Source organism: Phasianus colchicus, chromosome 8 (assembly GCF_987193195.1).
Source record: "Phasianus colchicus chromosome 8, bPhaCol1.hap1.1, whole genome shotgun sequence".
NCBI lineage: Eukaryota > Metazoa > Chordata > Aves > Galliformes > Phasianidae > Phasianus > Phasianus colchicus.
Window position 1 is genome coordinate 20373054 of NC_143443.1, and position 20557 is coordinate 20393610.

Consider the following 20557-nt stretch of genomic DNA (forward strand, 5'->3'; position numbering starts at 1 on the left):
GGCTACTGCAGAAAGACAGCAATAGTTTCCTCTTCCTGTCTATGCGTAATACGGGTAATCAGGAGCTTAATTTTAGTTAGGCTATGGCCTCAGGAGCCTCTTTTAAGGTAAGAAGAGAAAAGAGTAATTGGAAAGATGTGAAGCCTCCATCATTGGAAGGCTGTAAGAGCAGATTAAGCAAATGCCAGTCAGGAATGGCTACAGTACAGCTGATTCTTGAAATAGGAGGAGAGGGAAGAGATCTCAAGGGAAGATTGAGGGCAGACTTGCCTTATTTTTATTTTGGCCTCACTGAAACCTTTTGCTCTTTACTATGTTTCATTTTAGAGCTTATAACTGTCTGAAAGGGATACAAGCTTATGCTTTGTATATATATAATTACCTTAAAATGTACTATATAACCATTAATTTACCAAATATACCATATAAATTATGGTAATTCATTTATGTCTAATTAACAAAGTTGACATTCATTAATTGCCTGTGTGAATTCTAATTATGTTCTCAGGAAATGTTGAGACTCAGCAAAAGCACTGCCTGTTTACAGGGCAAATGTGATCTTGCAAGCCATCTTTGCACAGAAGTTGTCTTAAAGCTAAGATTTGTTTAAAAGAAGCTGTTTTCTGGTATTTTAAGTGATTTATGTCTCAGTCAAGAGAAGAACAAGTAAGCATTTTGAGTCATGATGGCTGGTCCCAGAACTTGGCTGGAAGACAAGAAGTGCTGTGAAATTGCTCATTGCGAAAGGCTTCCGCTCTACCCAGTAGGTTTGCTTTTGTTTTGCTTAAGTGAAATCCCACATTGAGACAGAGGAGCCTTCGAGCCACTTGTTACAAATCTCCCTTCAGTTCACTTTTCTTCCTAGAGCAGGGTGGTGCAGTACGTGTCATGGCCCAAGAGCTCTAGCACAGAAAGACACTGAGTTATTTACAAAGTACAATTTTGCCTTAGTAGAGCAAGAGTTGGTAGATGGACAGAGTTCTGCATCCACTGCAGGCTTTGTAAAGTGGAAACCCTATGTTCACTCCCCAGTTCAGAAACTTGCTATTAAAGCCATGCTGTGTCTTGTCTTTTTATTGCTTTTTCATAATTAAAATCACCTCTCTTGCTGACTTTGTGTGCAACAGATTGAACTAGATTGCATCTTGTCACTGAATTTTCTTAACAAGTTGAGAAATCCCATGTATCTGGTGTACAACCAGTGCTGGCTAGGCTGTTCCTGCTCTGTGCTGGTCTAAATTGGTACCTAGCAGAAGCAGGGATGTGTCAGACCCCTCGGTTCTCCGCAGACTTGGGACACTGCACAGTTATTTAGTGTTTTCTCCACCCTAAATAATTGAAAGGGTGGGTCCACAGAACAGTGTCAAAGGTGAAAGACTGGCTCTAAGAGAGACATTTTTCTTTGGGGAGTTGTTTGGTACTGATGGGTACTGATAGCAGTTGAGCTGGCTCCTAAGCATGAGGAACAAAACCTCCCCCTCCCCTGAATAGCAGCAATAGCTGCAAAGACAGCATAACAAGCTAAGTACCAGGTGAAAGTGAGCCAGAAGACATTAAGTACTATTGTCTAGGTGCACCCAGGCGTACATCACATATGCTACAGTTCAGCAGGAAACTCAGGCCACTGGACTGGGACAGAAGTACCAGTATAACAGGAAAAGCCCTAGAGAAATGTGTCAAAACCAAAATATGGGTGAGACAGAAGGTTTTTGCTTGTTTCAAATGACAACGTGTAAGGCTAACACTCTTGATAACCTCTTATTCAGTGAAGAGTTTGGATTTCATCTTCAGGGTAACATCAGATGTTGTGCTGAGATACCACACCATATTCAGCTTTACCAACAGCTGGTGGCACAGAGCAAACCAGCTATGCCTCATGCTCCTGTTGGAGCTGCAACTGTTTAAAGAAGGAATGGAATTAGACTGAATTGACTCAATAAGAACCAGATGTATCAAAATACAATTTATTCTTAAAATAGCTAGTTGACACTTAACAGCATGGCTTACATAAAAAAAAAAAAGTGCAATTAGTGGAAGAGACTTACTTCTTCTTAGCATTTATCTTCTTATTATACTGCAAGTAGCTTCAGACTCAGGCTATCTTACAAGTCACATGTATTTTGATGTTAACATCACTTCTGTACAGTTAAAAGGGTGCCAATATTTACAACTGCTGAGTATGTGCTAGACAATTTCCCACACAAATCTTGCATGAAAAACACAGACCATGTTTACAGTTTGACAGCTCAGGAAGCTAAATTACAAGCAGATGATATAAAATACACGCTTGTTTAAAAAAAACTTCTAAAATGAGGTACAATAAAACTGAGCAGCTTTCTATTTATGTGCAAGCCTATATTCATTCTAGAAAAAACTAGCAGCAATTCTGCTCTTTAAAAGAAATTAGCTTTCATCAACTGCAGCTAATTCACTGTCTTCAATATGAAGGACCTTTCCTATGTTACACACTTTTCAAAAGTTCTCTCTGACTCTGCAATAGGGAGCAGGATACTCAACCATTAGGTGTTGTAAGACTGGATCAGGAAATGAGTGAAATCACCTAATGCTGCCACAGGCTAAGACATTTACAAATCACTCAAAGTCTGTACACTAACCTTGGCTTCAGCCTTTACTTTTGGCATGTATAGTAACTGTTTTTTAAAGGCACATTTTTCTTTTAACATTAGAAGATAACAATCAGCCTGACAAGCAAGTAAAATGATGGAGGTAGAAATCAAGGTTAGATTTGATCTTAAATGCAAGATATCCATTATTCCCAAGGCCAGTGAGGTCAGAGATGTCTTCCCAAAGTCACTTCCACCACTCGCTTTGCATCATTTTCTGTGTTCTCCTTTTTATCATAAACTTTTCCTTTCTTTAGAAAGCCAGTTTTGAAGACATCAACACATTGCGATCTCCAAGTTAGGCAGCACATCTTACCTCTTCCCCTTCTCCCACTTTTCCATTATCCACTCCAAGTTTCCTAACCCTTATTGAAGCCACAAATCCTAGCCATGCAGTCCTACCTGTCACTGCTACAAGCATGTAGGTCATTTGCAAGCCTCGGTCCTGAGAGCACTGCCTCAGCTCTGCTGCGCTAACAGGCACAAAATGGACTGTGATGTTCTGCTTCTGTGACAACACCTCTGTGCACACACACACATACAGCTGCTACAGCTTGCTAAGATACTGTCACCTTCCATAGCTCCTAACAGAGTCTCCTGCCTAATGACTCAGGAGTGATAACAGCAGAAAGCAAGTAGCATATACTTAAGATACAGGCATGCTATTTCTAGTAGTTGGTATACAAATGGGTTTTGTCTTGTTTGTCTTTATTTCCAAGGTTGAGTTTTGGCTAAGAACTTCAATAACATAATATGGCTTAACGAGTCCCACAGACTGCTGAGTTTAGAGTTGCAAAGGCAGCCACACCTACCAGTGGTTTTGTTATATAGTTATGTGAACCAGAAAGCTAACACTGGTTTGTTGCCAAGTGGAAGAACACTTCCAAGCTAGTGTCTGTCACCAATATGGTGATGAATTTTCAATCCCACCTGAGCTCTGCCACTGGGGGAAGAGGCCACTGGACAGCCTTGGGCTGCCAAGATGATCGGGCTCTCTCTCCTGCCCTCTCCTTGGAGTTGGAACATCAAAACAGTCTTTTGTGGCAGATGGTATCCGAACACCATCAGATTTCCACTCTGCATGGAGAATCTTGTAATTCTGCCCCTCATTATTGTCCCAGAAGGTACGCTCTCCACTTTGGTAGGAAATGCAGAACTCTATTTTCTCTTGAGAAGGAATGGCAGGAGGCAAGTCAACTGTGAATGAGAAGGTATCATTTTCAGAATCACCATAAACATTGTTCATGTATACACACTCAACGTCCGTGTAAGTCTTCCACGTATCAAAGGTGATTCGAACATGAACCTTCTTCTCAAAGCTCACATTTTTTACTTTCACAGTGCCTGACAGCACCTTCTCTTGAAGGCTGCAGTTCTCCAGACAGACCAAGTTCTTTTGCAGGCGGTTCCTGAAGTCCAGGTAGTCAGCTGAGGGACGTGGGAAATCCAGAATCAAGTTTTTCTCCTCATGAAGCTTCAGGTTAGATGTTATGCTTTCAAGACCTATAAGATCAAACTGGAGGTCCCAGCCAGGGTGCTCCTGGATGTCTGAGAAGGTGTGTATTGCTGTCAGGGAGAGCCCCTTTGAGTCTGCAAACACAACTCGCTTCTTGGCTCGGGCTGCTGAGTGGTTCCAGTCACTGTTCTGTGCCTCAGAGTCACGTCTCACATGGAGACATGGTCTGAGAGGTTTAAATCTGTTCACAAAGTTATTTCTCTGGCAGCTCTCAAGGGGGCTGAGGAAGCTCTTCAGTGGTGGTGAATGGGCTAGGCAGATTCTCATGGCCACATCCACAGGCATGATGGAGTTTGGCAAGGGTCTCGGATCTAAGATTTGAATCATTCTGAAATGAACAGAAAGACAGCGTGTTATTTTTTGTTACATCAGGGAAAAGCTTGTTGAGAATGCATATTTGTCTTAATTATTCATGACCTGCTCTTTGCACAGCTTTAAATAATGCAGCCTAAATTAATATTGACAGTTCAAGATAGGAAACAGAATGAACATACTGTCATTTCTTTACAGTTCTGCAATCTTTCAATACAAATGTAATCTCATTTGCTTTTTCTAAACCTCTGAAACATGGATTTTAGTAACAGCTAATTAAACACATCTTCCTGAAGGTGCACAAAAGAACATTCTAGTGTACCAGTACAAAGAGATCGAGTTACAGTGAAAGTGCTCATCCACTTCAATTTCTTTCAGAGACTGAGCTGAGTCTTCAAATTCTAACAGACTGGATCAGCTGCTGCATTTAAGCAGACAGCACTACATTAATCAAGTTGCCTACCCCATCAGAGCAACAGCTAGGATGCTATGTACCACATCACCCTAGAACTCTGAATAATCAGAAATGCATTTGTTAGGCAATTTGGCTTTGGTTAAATCAGGTATGAGCTATTAACCTAGGTCTAGTTAAGAAAGCTGGTTTGCACTGTGGACATTGCTGAGTAAATGGGGGAAAGAATAAAGGTGCTGAAGGAGAACTTTTCTTCACTTATGTTTTGAGTATTTATTAAAAACAGCCCTTATATCCCCCAAAATCCATGCCTAACACCTACTGCAAGCATTTGATAAGAACGCTACAGCTTTTTTTGTTAAAATTTATTCCTAAACCTGCCTCTCAAATGATGAAAACCGCAATTATTTTACAAAATGCCCTCAAAAATATGATTTGGGTTTTGGATGGTCCTACATGGAGCCAGCAGTTGGACTCCGTGGTCCTTGCAGGTCACTTCCAACTTGGGATACTCTGTTATTCTTTGACTCTAAAACCACGGTCAGTCAGCAGAAGTATCTGCAGAAGGGGCTCCTACTGCAGTGCATCTTTTCTGGTAAAGATCCAATCCTTGCTGGCAATATGGATTTCTGTTGAGTCATGGGAAGCAAGAGCACTTGCTTTGTCACTTAAATAAATGGCATTCTCCTTCCCAGTGTTCTCACTGGTACTCCAGAGCATTGCCAAAAAAGCACAATCTGCATTGACCTCTTCATTCTTCTCCTTGTTTGTTTTTTTCCCTGTCTTAAACGGTGGCAGCATTTACCATAATAGGTATTGGACTACCAGCATCAGATTTATCAAGTTTTGTTTGGCTTTTAGCAGAAACAGGATTGTATTCTCTCCAGTTTCCATGACCAGCTCCCAAGGTTATACAACATTAAAAACAAAACAACAACAAAAAAAAAGCACAATGGAACAGCTACACTGCTAGGAGAGGCAAAAACCTGCCAGCAAGAGATGATGGGGTTCAGCAGCATTCAGAAGGCAAGTGTTAAGTGCTTCTGCAAGCCTGGTAAAAATCAGAGGAGCACAGTGCAAGTTTTGAGGTTTTATTCTCCAAAAGGATGAAGATCGATTTTACTCCCCCCTCCCCTTTACTTACTTCCTTCTGCGGGGCTGGAAGCGCACGCTAGAACTGAACCGAGCGAGGGCAGGCGCGGGGCAGCGGTGCCAGCGGCGTCCCGGGCCGGCGGCGCTCACCTGCAGCAGCGCACGGGCAGCGCGCTGCAGTTCCTCCAGAGCCCCTCGCGCCGCCGCCTTTATACGCCGGGCTCGGCTCGGCCCGGCCCCGGGGCGCGGCGCGGCGGGGCTGTGCGTGCCGGGGCCCCGCGGGGGGAGGGGGAGGGGGAGGGGGAGGGAGGCCGCAGTCGCTCCACGTGGCCGCGGCTGCGGAGCGGGCGGCGCCGAGTGCCGCCCGCTGGGGCTTCTGCGATTGTTATTGTTTGCGCGGTGTGATGCTAGCCGCGAGGTGTTGGCGTGCTGTTGCTTTCTGATGCATCGAGGGCTCTCCTCTCCCCACCCCCACTCCCATCCCGCAGAGTCGTTTCCAAAACTGCTGTGCTTGAAATAACTTCGATATTCTTGCCCCTAAGGGCCCGGAGCCCTGCTGTGTTGGCTCTCTACGGTCGAGGGCGCTAGCTGCGTTGGAGGATGCTTGTCTCGCAGCAGTGTTTGGAATGGGGAGCTCTTTGTCCCACTCAGACTGCCTGCACCCCTTGCATCCCTTGGAAAGGAGAGGGGGTGACGTGGCCTCAGCACGGCTCGGGGGCGGCTGGAGCTTCGGATGGCAGTCACTGATAGCAGGCCTTTCCCAGAGCTAGGAAAGCAAATTGGTTTGCTGTATGGGACTTCCAAGTGAATATTGTTTAAAGTGTCAATGTGGGGCTTCTTCCTGTTGCTGCTTTAGCAGGATGCAACCTAGCAGAACAACAATAACACCAGCTTGAAACTGCAAACTGTCAGATTAGATGAAAAGGAGCTGCAGACCTATGTTGTCAAGGTCTGAAGTCTGTCATCCTGGGCTACACCTGCCTTTGTCTAACGTGACAGAACCAGAGGTTTCATTTGCATGGTGCTGTTCACCTCCCGCACACGGTGTGAGGGTGCTGGAGGTCCTGCTGTACTTCCCACGTTGTAGCTGTTAGCTATTTCAAGAGCAAAGAAATAGAAAGCAGAAGCACGCGGCCTCTGCAGCATGACCACAGCCACACCATCACTGCCTGCCCCCACAGCTGTGTTAACCTGATGTGGCTGCATGGTTTCACTGTCACCTTCCTGCCCGCTCTCTCCCAAGGGCAGCCCTGCACTCATGCTGTACAATGTGATAATGAGTCTGTGAGCTATTCTGAGCTTTAATCAGTAGATGAGTCTGTGCACAATGAATAGCAGGAAGCACTAGGCTCTACATGAAGCAAAGCGAGCTTACAGTAAAGAAGAATAGAAGATAACAAGATTTTTCTGGCTCATCCAAATTATTTTTCTTTACATGGTTTGTGAATGAAAGGCTCTACTGCTGTGTGTGAGGTTAGGAGACAGCTCATAGGTATAGCAGGTGACAACAATGCCTTCATTTTGGATTCAGGCTGCATAGAAGCAGAGAAAAAGTCTGAGGGAGAAGTCTCTTCTAGCGACTGAAGCGTGGCACGCAGACCTGTACACTGCCTCTGTGTGTACAACGAGGGCATTCATAGGACAGAAGGGCTTCAGTTCCTTAGCAGGACTCTTGGTGACTGAAGTTCCTGTCCTTTGTGCCAGTATGAGACACTAGATGTCACCCAGTTGGAGCCTGAAGCACTACCTGGCAGTGCAGGCAGGGATTGGGAAGGTTCTGTCCTATTCCCTGGTGCCATCTATTCAGGATGACCTCCCCTGATCCTCTGCTCCCCATGTCACATCCCTCCTCTCCATTTCCTTATCTCCTGATGACTGCTGGCTCCCTCTCAATGGCAGATGATGTTTCCTCATTGTTTGCTTAGGGAATGTGCCAGAGAACTGCTCTTCAAGCCCTATGGGTTGCAGAGTGTCTGGGTTTTTTTTTGTCTTTTGTGCTACAAATGCTTCTGCCAGGGCTTGAAATTGAGGCCCAAGACCCCCAAGGGCATAAATGGCTGGCACTTACTAAATGTTCTGTATTTACACATTTTAAAGCATGAGTGAGCAACTCAAGAGAGGTGTAGTGAGCCTGTGCTATTGAAGCTGTTGTCCCATAGAACCACTAGACCATATGGGACCACATCCACCTGCACAGCCCACAGCTGGGCTGCGCTTTCCATGTGCAGGCCACAGATAGGACCTGGGCAGCTGTTTTATTCCAGGCTGATTCATGCTTGAAGCCTGCACACAAGTGGTTGCGCCGAAGTACCCTTTGCTGCACATGTTTCTAACTGCTTGCTATATTTTTTGCCACTATAAAATGTTTTATTCCTGTTGGGTTTTAATACTCATTTTTTCCTGGCTTAGAAAACTTTATCAAAGATTATTTAAGGTGATACGCTAAGAAAAGAAAAGAAAAGAAGAGAAAAGAGAAAAGAGAAAAAGAGAAAAGAAAAGAAGAGAAAAAAGAAAAGAACAGCCAACCCAACAGTAGTGAGATGCAGAGCTTTTCATGGACATGCTGTTGCCCAAGTTAGTAAATATGGACTGCACACAGCAGCTCAGTGGCTACTCGGTGACCCGAAGCCCCGTTCATGGCCACAGCATGCTGCTCCAGTTTCTGGTTGCAAGCAGAGAGGGCTGTGCAGAGCCAGAACTGCTCTTTCCTCACCTGAAGAGATGTCCCTGCACTGAGGCACACTGCTGGGGTTACCTGAGGTAGTAGAACAGTTTGCACTGTCAGTGATGGTCTTCTATCTGCACTTTTTATAGAGGACTCAGGTTTCTGGTTATTTTGGTTCAGCAGCTCTCCTGTCATCGGAAGCTTAAAAATGTAGATTTGTCTGCCCATCTCCTGTTTCAAACAGAGCTGCTAAAATAGGAGCAGCTCCAGAGGAAAAAAAATGTTGTCTCACTGTATGTTTGACAGCACTTTGTGTCATAGCCACTTTCCTGACACTTGTAGGAGCACACAGAAGAAAAGCACTGCTGGGAGAGGCAAGGGGGTGACATAGCAGGTGGCTGTACCTCACTGACTCTAGAGCGAGTAAACCAAAACTGACCTCTTGTACTACTTCTGGCCCTTTTTCTGAAAATGCTGCGTTTTAAGTGTAAAAGCCTAATTACAATAAATGAACTGTAGTAAATTATCATTGTAGTTTCAGAAAATGTTAGTTGTATGCTTTTTCAGAATGGTTTGCAGTCAACATTATTCCCATTATTCCCAGACCAGGTAGCACGCAGGCTGGCTCCCTGGTGGGCCCATGGAGGTCGCTGCTTAGGCAGGCAGGCAGGCAGGTTCGAGGTGTTCTGCTCAAAGACCAGCAGCATCAGCTCTCCCGTGAATGCTTGTTTATGCAGACAGTATTGCAGCTCTGCTGTTTGTTCTTCACTTGCCTAAACCAGCCAGCTCCTTTTTCAATGAGTGGCTTTTAGAGTACGTAAAAAGTGATTCGGTTTCTGTCAGCTATCCAACAGCTTGGTCATTCGTTTGTTGGCTCTGGTCATTTCATGGCAGAGGAGAATGAAAAAGCTGCTTCTCTCAAACCATTTTTCAAAACCGAGTAATTAAGCAAGTTTCAGTGGTTTACTATTTGTCTTTATTACTTTAAGTTGCTACATTGTCATCCTCCTGCAGCGCTTCAGGAGGGAAGGAAGGAGATATATTGCAGTTGTGAGTATGGAAGAAGTTGGATGGACTTTAGTGTTTAATTGAAGCCTTTGTAAGCAAAGATAAGAAAGCATTTCCTGAGAGCATCGTTTGGTCATAACCGCATTTATGGAATAAACCTCAGAGAGGAAAAATTATACATCTCCATTACTTGCATAACAACATATCCCTTGAAAAATTGCTGCTGTTTGCAGGGTCAGAGTGTAATGCTAGCTCAGTACAGTAATACTATACAATTTAACAGAGACGTTCTTGATTTGATTTTAGGCTTGAGGCTAAAATCAATTGCTAATCCAAGGCACAATACTGTGGCTGCTAGAAAACAGAAAATACCCATCAGATTTTAGCTGGCACGTACTTGGTTCCCACAGCATTACTCAACACACATTAATAAAGAAGGGCTTTAATAAAAGAGTATCTGTGGTAGCATAGTCATGGCCCATCAGTTTGGGGGACACTGCAGTCACACAGAGCTTCCACTGGCCATTTATTAAATTGAGCTCTTATGTTCAATATCAACTCTCTGCTACCAAGAATAATCTTTGTAAATGGCTATTATCTATGAAGTTGGGCAGCCGGTTTCTATGACCATGGTTGTGATGCAAATAATTATTCAGGTATGCATCAAGGCTAGGAAAGTCCAAACTAAGTTGAGCTTGTGGACCTTTAAAAACATAAAATCAGTGATTTATCAGATGAAATACAGTTAAAAGCTTGGTTTAGTCTTAGCAGAATCTTATTTTCTTTACTTACTTCTCAAAGCCTTTTAGTGAACTTTGAGAATGCTTTATGGTTACAAATGTGGACCAAGAAAACTATTCCTGGGAAACTCCTTTGTTGTTTTAGGGATTTCTTTAGCACTGGCACAGTCTGCAAAAGAAATAATTAAGTTTTTATCTTTTTGCAGTCTTTATTATCCCATATCTCATGGCATGAATCACAGAAAATCTAGAAAAAGTACTCCACTGACCACAAATGAATCACTCTACGGAAGTGCATTGTTATCTGAAACAGCTGTCATAGAAAGGCAAAGAATATCATAAACCGATTAAAAGTTTGTGTAATGTGATTTTGTTAAATTCAGGATATTTCAAGCGGGATTTCCTTACATAACATTTTAAAATATGTTGTCTTTTGAAAGTGTAATTGCTTTGTTTGCATGTAGTAAGGTGTACCTGAAAGAAAACTTTCATATATTGCATAGACATGTACAAATTAGAATACATATATATCTGGCTTATAAGTTTTTGAGAACATAAAGATTGTCCTAGATGTCTGAAAGAAATACAATATTTCTTTGTTAGTATTTCAGTATTTTTGGAAACCAAATTTCTTTTAATTTGTAACCACACATCCAAAAAGATTCTGTGAGATTCTGTTGTCAAACATTCCATACATATAAATCACATTGCTGTGTATAAGTAGTCAGAATTTATTCTTTTTTCATTGAGCCAGGTGGAGAAAATAACTGTGCTGAATATCAATCTTTTGCAAAAAATAAACCCAGCAAGTGAAGTTGTGCTTTGTGCAATTTGGTTTCTGTGTGACTCTGTGTGACCAAGCGAACACTGATTGAACGAACACTTTTTGGCGGTTACGTGGGAAGACTTTTGTTCTTCAAAGTCTTTCAAGCAAATAGGTGACCTCTTTATCCAGGTGTGAAAAATCCCTTACAACCTTGCAAGAGACACGTGATTTTTCAGTATGATTTCCATTCTTGTAAGATTTATGTTGAACAATTTTATGAAAACCCTCATCCTGAGTAAGCATTGCTGTGTTTAATAGCAGTCCAGCTGACATCTGCAATATGTTCATATAGTGTGTGGAAGTCTTTGAATAATGCTCCTTTTCTTATTCTGCCACTGAAGAGAAATGATCTGTTCCTATATTTTAGGTTCTCTTATAAGGTCCTTTTTATCTTGTGTATCACAAGGGAAGAGCAGTGCTTGAAAATTAATACAGTGAAATTCTGTGTTGAGTTTTTCTTGGATTTGCTCTGTTAGGGGAAAAAGCTCCCCTATGGCACAGGTCTGAGGAATGAATGAACCTTTTTTCTTTAAGGTTTAGTCTGACATCTAATCACTTCAGCCTTAAAATAGGAGTTTCCTAGGACCTGACCTAGTTATTTCAGCATTCTTTTTGGATGCATGATATAAACATACATATACAAATATTTGTTCAGTTTCACAGGGATCAAACTTCATGCAGAGATTAGTTTCATCTTTAGATTTACTGGAAAGAATGAAACCTCTCAAATCCAAAGACTGTAACAGCATCAGTCTTGTTTCATGCCACAACTGGTTGGGACACTGGGCCCCTGAGTGTAGAAAGATCTACAGCCTAAATAACATATCTGCAGTAAATTAGTTTCCTTGGGTTATTCTTGGATACTGCTTCCCAGAACACAGTGAGTTTGCTGTCAAAATGTGCTTGCTCCACATATGCAATAATGCTTATCGTATTTTTTCCAATCTTTAAAATGTATTTAATCAGTGAGAAAAATCTTGCATATTTCCCTGGAGAACTGCAGTCATAAGATGACTGGGACAGGCAGGGATTTCTGGAGGTCATCTGTTCCAGTCTTGTCTTCAAAAAAAGGCTAGCTTCAAAGTTAGATCTGGCTGCTTAAGTTGCTTGTCCAACTGATCTGCAAGGATAGAGTCCACTAGACAACTTCTACCAGTGTTTAACCACTCTTGTAATATTTTTCCATTTATAACTGGAATGTCTTTGCTGCAATATTTGACTTGCCTTTTTTCTTCTTTTGCTGCACACTCCTGGAGAAAGGTCAGGCTCCATTTTCTCAGTTATCTGTCTTTCAGTAGGTGAAGTCTATGCTCAGATTCATCATTACTCAGCCTTTTCCTCTGCAAAACAAGGAAACTGCTCCCACAGCAGTTTCCTACAGCAGAGCAGTCCTGCTGCCTGTAGCATGTTTTCCCCTAACCCTCTTGGTGACCCTCCACTGGTTTCACCCCCCCTTAATCCACGAGGCTCTTTTACTGAGGGAACCAAAATTGGACTCAGTCCTGTAGAAGCAACTTCAGAAGTACCCAGTGAAGGGGGGTAATCACTTCGCTTAGCATTCATTTCTGGATTTTAAATGGTGTTCTCTCAGCAGAACAAAGGCAAAGCTTTGTTTGCTGTGGCAGACTCTAAGTTTGAAATTTGGTACATTAATATTTGAGTAATTTCTTCAGGGCACTTTGGTTTGTTTTGGAAACAGCAGTTGTCTGTATTTTGGCATACAATAAGTTACATTTTATTTGTGCTTTGAGAGACCTCTGAAAATCATTCTCTTGTATATGATCTCAGTCATCAGTAGAAAGAGTGGAAGAGGCAATGAAAGTAGACTCACAATTTTCTATCAGGCTATCATGACTTTTGATTTAACATCTGCCACCATTTCCAAATGACACCCATACACACCTATCTATAAAGCTGTTATTCAGCCCTTAAGAATGCTGATACACAAGCCATTTACTTTGCTTGCTGCATCAGTCATGGATGTAGGCCCCCTTCAAACCTCTTCAGAAGCTTTTGCTTTGGCACTACATTTTTATTTTCCTGTGATTCGCTGTCATCTTCCTATCTCTTCTACTTCCCTTTGGCTGTGTGGCTTCTAATGCTTTCAGTTTACATTTCACCTTCTTCTCAGCCCTTATGACTCCAAGTCTTCATTGAATTGTTTCACCACACTTCCACTTTCTCTCCCATAAACTTTTACCCAAGGCTTGCTGCCCTCTTAGCTTAGAAGAAGCCACTAAGATTTTCAGTACTACTTTACCTCACCTCATTTAAAAATTCTGGCTGGCAACATTTCAGTTTTTCTCTCTGAGGCTCTTTCTGAACCATGCTGCTCATATGCCAACAAACATTTGCTTGATATCACTTAAGGTTGCTCGAATGCTAGTCTAACCCACACACATCCCTTCTGGAAAGTTCTTTTAGCCATTCTTTGTTAATGAGTTTTTTAAAAACTTCCTCTCTTTAGTGAGGAGTTCTACCAAGGATCCTTTCTTAGAGAATGAGAGAGGATACAGAATAAAACACAGTATGGGTGGTGTAGCGCTCATGTTATTCTCCTGGACTATAGAAAACCCATTCTTAAATCTCTTAGCAGTTTCACATGTTCTTGCATAGGTGTGTTTCACTGCACTAGACAAGAAGAGGCTATCCCTGAATGAGCAAGTGCCCAGCCACACTGACTGTTACAGGTGAGGAAGTTGTGATTATGTCCTTTAGGAGCAAAGATGGGAAGTAAAATATTGAATAGTAAAGTTTAATAAGTCTGTTTCCATCCAATGCTAACTCTCTGTTCCCAAGGGAAAGGGAACATCATGCCATTTCTAGTTTTTTTTCTCATGGTAATCTCATCGTGAGTATGAGAGAAAACAAATTCTATTTCTGTAGAAGAGTGGTAGAGTAGAAATGCTATATTCATTTTATCACTACCATTATACACTGCATGTTTGGTTTCTCCAGATAATAGCCCTAATTCATGCTGTCTGCATTTGAACGTCCCATGAAGAAGGTATTTAAGGAGAAACTTCTAAGCTAGTCATAGCATGCAATGTTGAGAGCAGGATAGGGTGTTGGTCAATGGAATGTCTCTGTCTTAAAAAAGACACCTTATCATCCGGGGTGTTACCTCCAAAATCAGGTTGTGAACACCCTGCAGGTATACTAGGAAATGAAATAGCATGCCTGTCCCTTTTTATGCAACATATCATAGGTATAGGTAGAGGATGGAAAGTGATGATTCATTATCTGTTCATCCAGAAAAGAAGATGCTGTTTCATATGCTAACACATCCTAAAATTTCTCAATTCTGAACATATTCTTGACTACTGGAAAATCTCTTCAGAAAAATAATGCTATGCACAGGAGTGTGCTTGTGCCTTCTGTTATTAATCTTGTTCTAAATCAAAAGGTCTAGATCAGCCTAAGACTCATTGATACGTAGAGTCTTTTCTAGTCTGCCCTGGTTCTGGTCTTCTTTGTCCTGTTTTACAGGTAATACTGCCTTAGTTTTACTTTTTGTCTTTCTAAATGGCATGTAGAACTTTAAAACTACATAATACATTATAGTCTTGTCAACCATATTCCAGACTCTTGCATGTGCCTTCTTTGTTGCTGTTATTAGTACAGTCATACACAAAAATAAAGGCAGACTAGTCCCTCTTAAAGATAAAAGACACACTGTCCAAAGCTGGGAACTTTCTGAACTCGGATTTTTTACTTTTTAAATTTTTAATTTTTGGAATTAGAGGAAGACTTACTAGCAAGAAGAAGGAAAGGAGACTCACAGATATGCTACTGCATAAATGCCAGTGTGCTATAAAATTCTTTGAGCCACTGCTGTGTTGTACAATGTTTTAACTGTTGAGTCAGCATACTTTCAGCATGGTAAGAGTACCGAAACACATTGTGACTGCATTGCTGATGCACAGCATCATACCTAAAACCAGTTTTCTTCCTTTTGAAATCTTGAGCAGATTAGTTCAGTTAGGCTCTAAGACTTCATTCTTGCAGGTAATTGACTATTCATCCACCTTAAGTTTGTTTGTGGTAGCCTGGCTCAGATGGCAAGTTGGCTGATGCCAAAAGTGTATATAAGGATTTAGAGTGGGTAAAATAGATATGGGCATATATTCTGAGAAATGCTTAGTGTGCTTTGTTTTTAATCTGCAAAATGGGGCATTTTTGAATAAGTATGTCTAGAATTATCTATCAATAAGTCTAAGGCTATTTAATTTGTAATTTAAATGTAATATGTGTCAAGAAAGATGTATACAAAAACCTTTTCATTTAGATATGGTAATATCTAAATATAAAGGAAAATTTTATGTCTTCAAAAACTGTGGTTTCACTACAGTACGGAGTTTTGTAGGCACACTTGGATTATATCCAACCATCACTACTCTAGCAGAAATTTCCTCTTGGTTTTCATTAAAAAATGAGTCATTCTCCTTGAGCATTGCTAATCTCAAGGATCCTAATTCAGAGGTGATGCTAGCTACTCCCCTTTGTTCACACCAATCCCTTCAGCTTGTGCCTAAAGTAACGTAATAGTCATGTTAGGAGAAGGTGAGAGCTAAAATGGTCGTGACATTTTAAGAGGCACATTTTCGTGCTGTTCCATTCCTCCTCCTACTGCTTTTTTTTTTTGTCCCCAGTTAGAGGAGCTATGCCAGTCATGTGTCTAGCTGCTGCGTGTGCCAGTACAATACCCCTCAGTGGGAAAACTCATTACTGCAGACACTCACCCTGCCATCCTTAGCCTGTGTTCATGAGGAGAAGGGATCAGATCCATCTGTACTTCTCACCTGTTGCTAACTGGTCAGTGAGTCTTCTGCTTTGTTCTAGGTCATGTCAAAGAGTTTTGCTGAAAATGCAGCAGGAGTTCAGTTGAACTTCTTTGCCATGAAAACAACTAAGAGCAGTCATGTTCTCAGCTGTAGCTGAGCATCAGCTAAAAAGTTTTCAGCCTGTCAGCACCAAAGCAGTGGCAAACTGCAGCTGTGCAATTAGACTCCCCATATGCTAACATGTCAGATGCAAAAACAAAGTTTGCATGTCATTGGTCTGCTGAGAATGAGCTCCAAATCAGGAGCTCAAATGCACAGTTGCAAACATATCTTTAAAAAGAAAGGACCTTGGTCAAATTTAGAAGCAATTTAAAAACAGGGAGACATTATTTACATATTGACAAATGTGAGAGTGATAAAAGTAGTAAAACACAAAACAGAGAAAAAGAACATACAAATAATGCCAGGTATAAGTCCCTTCAGGTCACTGAAGTCATTCTGAATTCAGCCTAGAGTGTCAATACTCATTTCAAGTTGGTCTGAATTGTGGGTCTGCAGACACAGCACAGCCTGCCCAACCTAAGCTGCAAACCTAAGCTGCTCCTCTATGTCTGTGTAATTTTCCATGAAATCACTTGGCAGTTTAAAGTCTTCCAGTAGTTTATGGAAAAATAGCGAGTGAGAAAGCAGCTTAAATATCCCTGAACTGAAAAGCAAGATGTGGTAAAGAACACCAGGAAATTATGAAAGGTCTTCCTCTTCTCTGTGATCAAGCCCAGGAAGATGTATTATTGTATGTCTTTTTACAAACATACTTTTTCCTGTAAGAGAAGCAACACAGATTTTATTATCTAGGACAAAGTGCAGATAATTGTTACATGCCTGTGAAATATTCCCCCATCTTGACAAAGATTTTTTTTTTCTTTTTTAATATTCACTGCTTTTGTTGTTGTTGTTGGAGGGGAGAGCAGTTAACATTTATACTAATATTTTAGTATTTATTAATTTTATGTGTTCCAGTGTTTGGCATAAGATACAAAATAGTTGGCAAAGAGCATTAAAAGATCATTTCTTAACACTATATTTCGGGCAGATGTTATCACAACAAGTACAGTTTTGGCCTGAAACTTCAAGGTCTTTCACAGCTTGTGGACACATACTGCACATTGTGTCTGTGCTAGTTGCTCTTCACTCAGCTTTGAACAGCGAATAGAAGGCAGGATTTCCAAATGGTGCAGACCACTCTGAGATTATCAGACTGACTGGCATCAGTAATAAAAAAAGGAGTTGACTTTTCCAGTACTCCCAGTAACCACATATCTTAGGTGCTTTACACAACTCCCAGTATAGGCACAGGGGTGCTATTTCAAGCTTTTACACATTGTGAGTTTGGAAGCTCTGTCTAGGGTGTATGAAGTCACCTAAGCCTTTGCATTTCTGCTGGGATCAGCTGGAGCAGAAGCATGAGTTTAAAAGAGGACACTGGCATTTAGCCTAAGAAAAAATAACTGGCAGTAAATCCTTGCTCTAAAGTACTTGTATAATTTGTAGCTTGGAGATTAAAAAAATCAGTAACTGGGGAGTTTCAAAATGCAAACACAATCTTGGATTCCTTGTGTGGTTTTTGTTATATTTTAAAGAAGAAATATATTTCTGAAGTAGTTCAGTAACTAAAGGATGTATCTGGCCATTTAGGCTCCTCTGTCTCAAAGTTTGAGCTTCAGTGGTGTCCAAACCTGACTTATGCACAAATGTGTGCATTTTTGTACACACTGTAGCTACATATTTTGTACACATTCTGCTACATATTGTAGCAGAGACTTTAAGTCACAACCTGAAGCAGTGATTGAGCACCTGGTGGGAAGGCAGGGCCAGCCCAGAGGAGCTCAGGTGCATTCAGTGCACCTGAGTGACTGGAAGGAGTGGAGCCAGGATCCACCCCTTCCCAGACCTCACTTAAGGGCTGGCAATGGAGGTGAGGGCATCTCTTGCTGGAGTTCCCTGTTTACCGAAGGCCTTCCAAAGATAAGCAGTTTTTTTGTTTGTTTGTTTTTGTTTTTTTTCCCCTTAATTTCTGTATCTGCTGTATTTGGGCTTGTTTTCATTTGCTGTAGTCAGAGACTTTGCTACCCTGCTATTATCATGGTGCTTTCCATCCCATCATATCCCATTACACGTATACAAATCTCTACCTTGAATAACACGATGAGCTTGGCCTGTGTGGGAGCATGGTTTGGAGTTCCTGAATTTCTGATGCTCAGACCACCAATAACAGCATGGTTACGACAGTCCATAACTACTTGGGTGGTTGTACCATTGCTCTGCAGCATATCTGCTTTCGTTTAGCTCTTCTTTCATTCATGAGTTAACTCTTCCATCAGTGGTAATTCTTGCACCGTATCTAACAAGCCACCATAAAAAGAAACGTTTGTACTAAATGTACCTAGATGTTTGCTAAAGCAAGCAGACATCTTTCAGATCACTTAATCAGCTATGAAATGGGAAAGTGATATTTCTAATAAGCTTATGCTTGAATGATAAAGCAAGCAACAAAGCATTTGTGTATTTTCCTGTGCACGCTGCTATAATTTCTACTGTGCTTTGCACCACTGAGTGCACAGCTGGCACTGGCGCTTTGCTAGGTGTGCCCAACTATAGCAACCTACAAAAATGTTTTGTTTGCCTAAAGTTAAAGATCCCTAGCAACCTGTATGTTTTCCATAGATTTATTTATTTATTTATTTATTTTTCCCAAGGAATATTGAGGCCAAGTTTTGTCATATGCTTATCTGCTGCATAGGATTTTTTTTACAAGTTAAGAGGGCCACAGCCAGGTCCTGTGTTGTTGTACACACTGCAGGGACTATCTGATGCACACTGAAGTGTTTCCATGTGTGGACAGAATCAAGAAAGAGAGCATGAGCTCTGCTGCATTATTTGCCCAAGACAACAAAGACAATTATTGGTAAAGACATTTCTGATGAAAAATCTACAGCTATAACTATATTGCACTACTATGTGCTTGTAGAGCACTTATTTTGTGTGTTTGCATTTCAGATGTCTGAAGGTTTTTAGATCTTAATTATGGCTGCTACTTCCTCAACCACTGTAGTTTTCCAGCTGTTCACTTTCTAGTTTTGAAATTACGTGGGTTATGAGGCAGGCATTGTCTGTCACACTGCACTCCACAGAGTGGAGAAGTGAGGTGAAAGATGTTTTCAGCCATCACCTTGAGACCTCATCTTGAAGGCCAAAGAGCCTGGCCAGGCTAGGCAAAAAACCTGGAAGGAAAGGGAGAAGTCCACTTGCTCTCCTGGAGGGGCTCCAGATATATTTAGTTTTATCCCTGAGATATATTTAGTTTTATCCCCCAGTTACGTTGCTGTTGAAATGACATCCTGTGTAACTTAACCCTAACAGCAATAGCTGACATTTAGGTAACTGTAAAATAAAAAGGGCCTATTTTGTATTTTTGTAGAAATATATTCAATCACCTCCAAAATCCAAAATAGATAACTTTGAAATATATTTCCTGAAATATATCTAAAACCAAACCTACATTTAGGATTACACTATACACTCAAAAGCGTTGTCATCTAAAGAGGAATTTATCAGGTGTTAGGCACTGGGTGTACTGGCCAAGTGCACGGTGGGTACATGCCATGTGAAATAATCAGAGTCTCAGGTGAAATACAAGCACTACAGTTTACTATTTTTAGACAGCTGAGATATTTCTCTGTGTGACCATGATGTTGAGGGTAACCGTAAGGCAACATTTCAACAATCAAGGTATGTTCAGTCCAAATAAAAAAATATCACCAGTAAAAACATATAAAGCCTTATAGCAGTTATTTATAACCTATGCAGAAGAAAATTCTCTGTCACTATGAGGAATTACAGAAATAAGTGGATCACGGAAATAATCATAGAATAAACTATTTTAATAAAGCTCTCAAAATTTTCCCTTTCTTGATGGAATTTACAGAAATCAGAAAAAATTTTATTTGTACTTCACTGAGTGACTTCCCTTAGTTTACATTAATCGACTTTAATAGAAAGCAACAGTACTCAATTTGCTAATATCTCCTTTGAATGCATAATATTGGCAATAGCAAAGCTTGTCAATATGTATTATCATCTCTTTCAATAATGAGAGCAATTTGAAAATTGAATTACACGTGGTTTTTATGTGTTTCACTGATGCCCAAGACCTTTGACTTCTAATATGTTTCTTGGCAAGTTTTTAGTAGGCAACTGAAAAGGAAGTAGTCCTTGTCCACCTGACAGTTTTGTGAACCTGCATGTAAAATGTAATCCAAATGAAAAGACAAAAACTAAGTTTAAACAGTTTGAACTTTGGTAATGTATCATCATTTGCGGCTGACAGAGGACTTTTCCAACATAACATTAATATTCTGTCAATGAAAGCAAAACAGGAAAGATTACTTTTTTTTTGCAGCCTGTGTAGCCACAATTAGAAAAAAGAAAATCTGCTATAGATAAGGAATTAGTTTGTTTTCATCTTTCAGTGCCCCTTTTTGTGCTAAATATTCACTGAATCTTTCTAGTGATATACTC

The 20557-nt window shown here is 41.0% G+C and overlaps 1 protein-coding gene across 1 annotated transcript; it reads right to left on the bottom strand.

Moving 5' to 3' along the window:
• Nucleotides 1–1950: 1950 nt before the first annotated feature.
• Nucleotides 1951–6154, bottom strand: PPP1R3C (protein phosphatase 1 regulatory subunit 3C). The gene is made up of 2 exons (XM_031610385.2): nucleotides 6009–6154; nucleotides 1951–4468 (listed from the first exon to the last, which is right to left on the bottom strand). The coding sequence occupies exon 2, from the start codon at nucleotides 4465–4467 to the stop codon at nucleotides 3523–3525; it is 945 nt and encodes a 314-aa protein (XP_031466245.1). The 5' UTR covers nucleotide 4468; nucleotides 6009–6154; the 3' UTR covers nucleotides 1951–3522.
• Between the last annotated feature and the right edge of the window lie 14403 nt (nucleotides 6155–20557).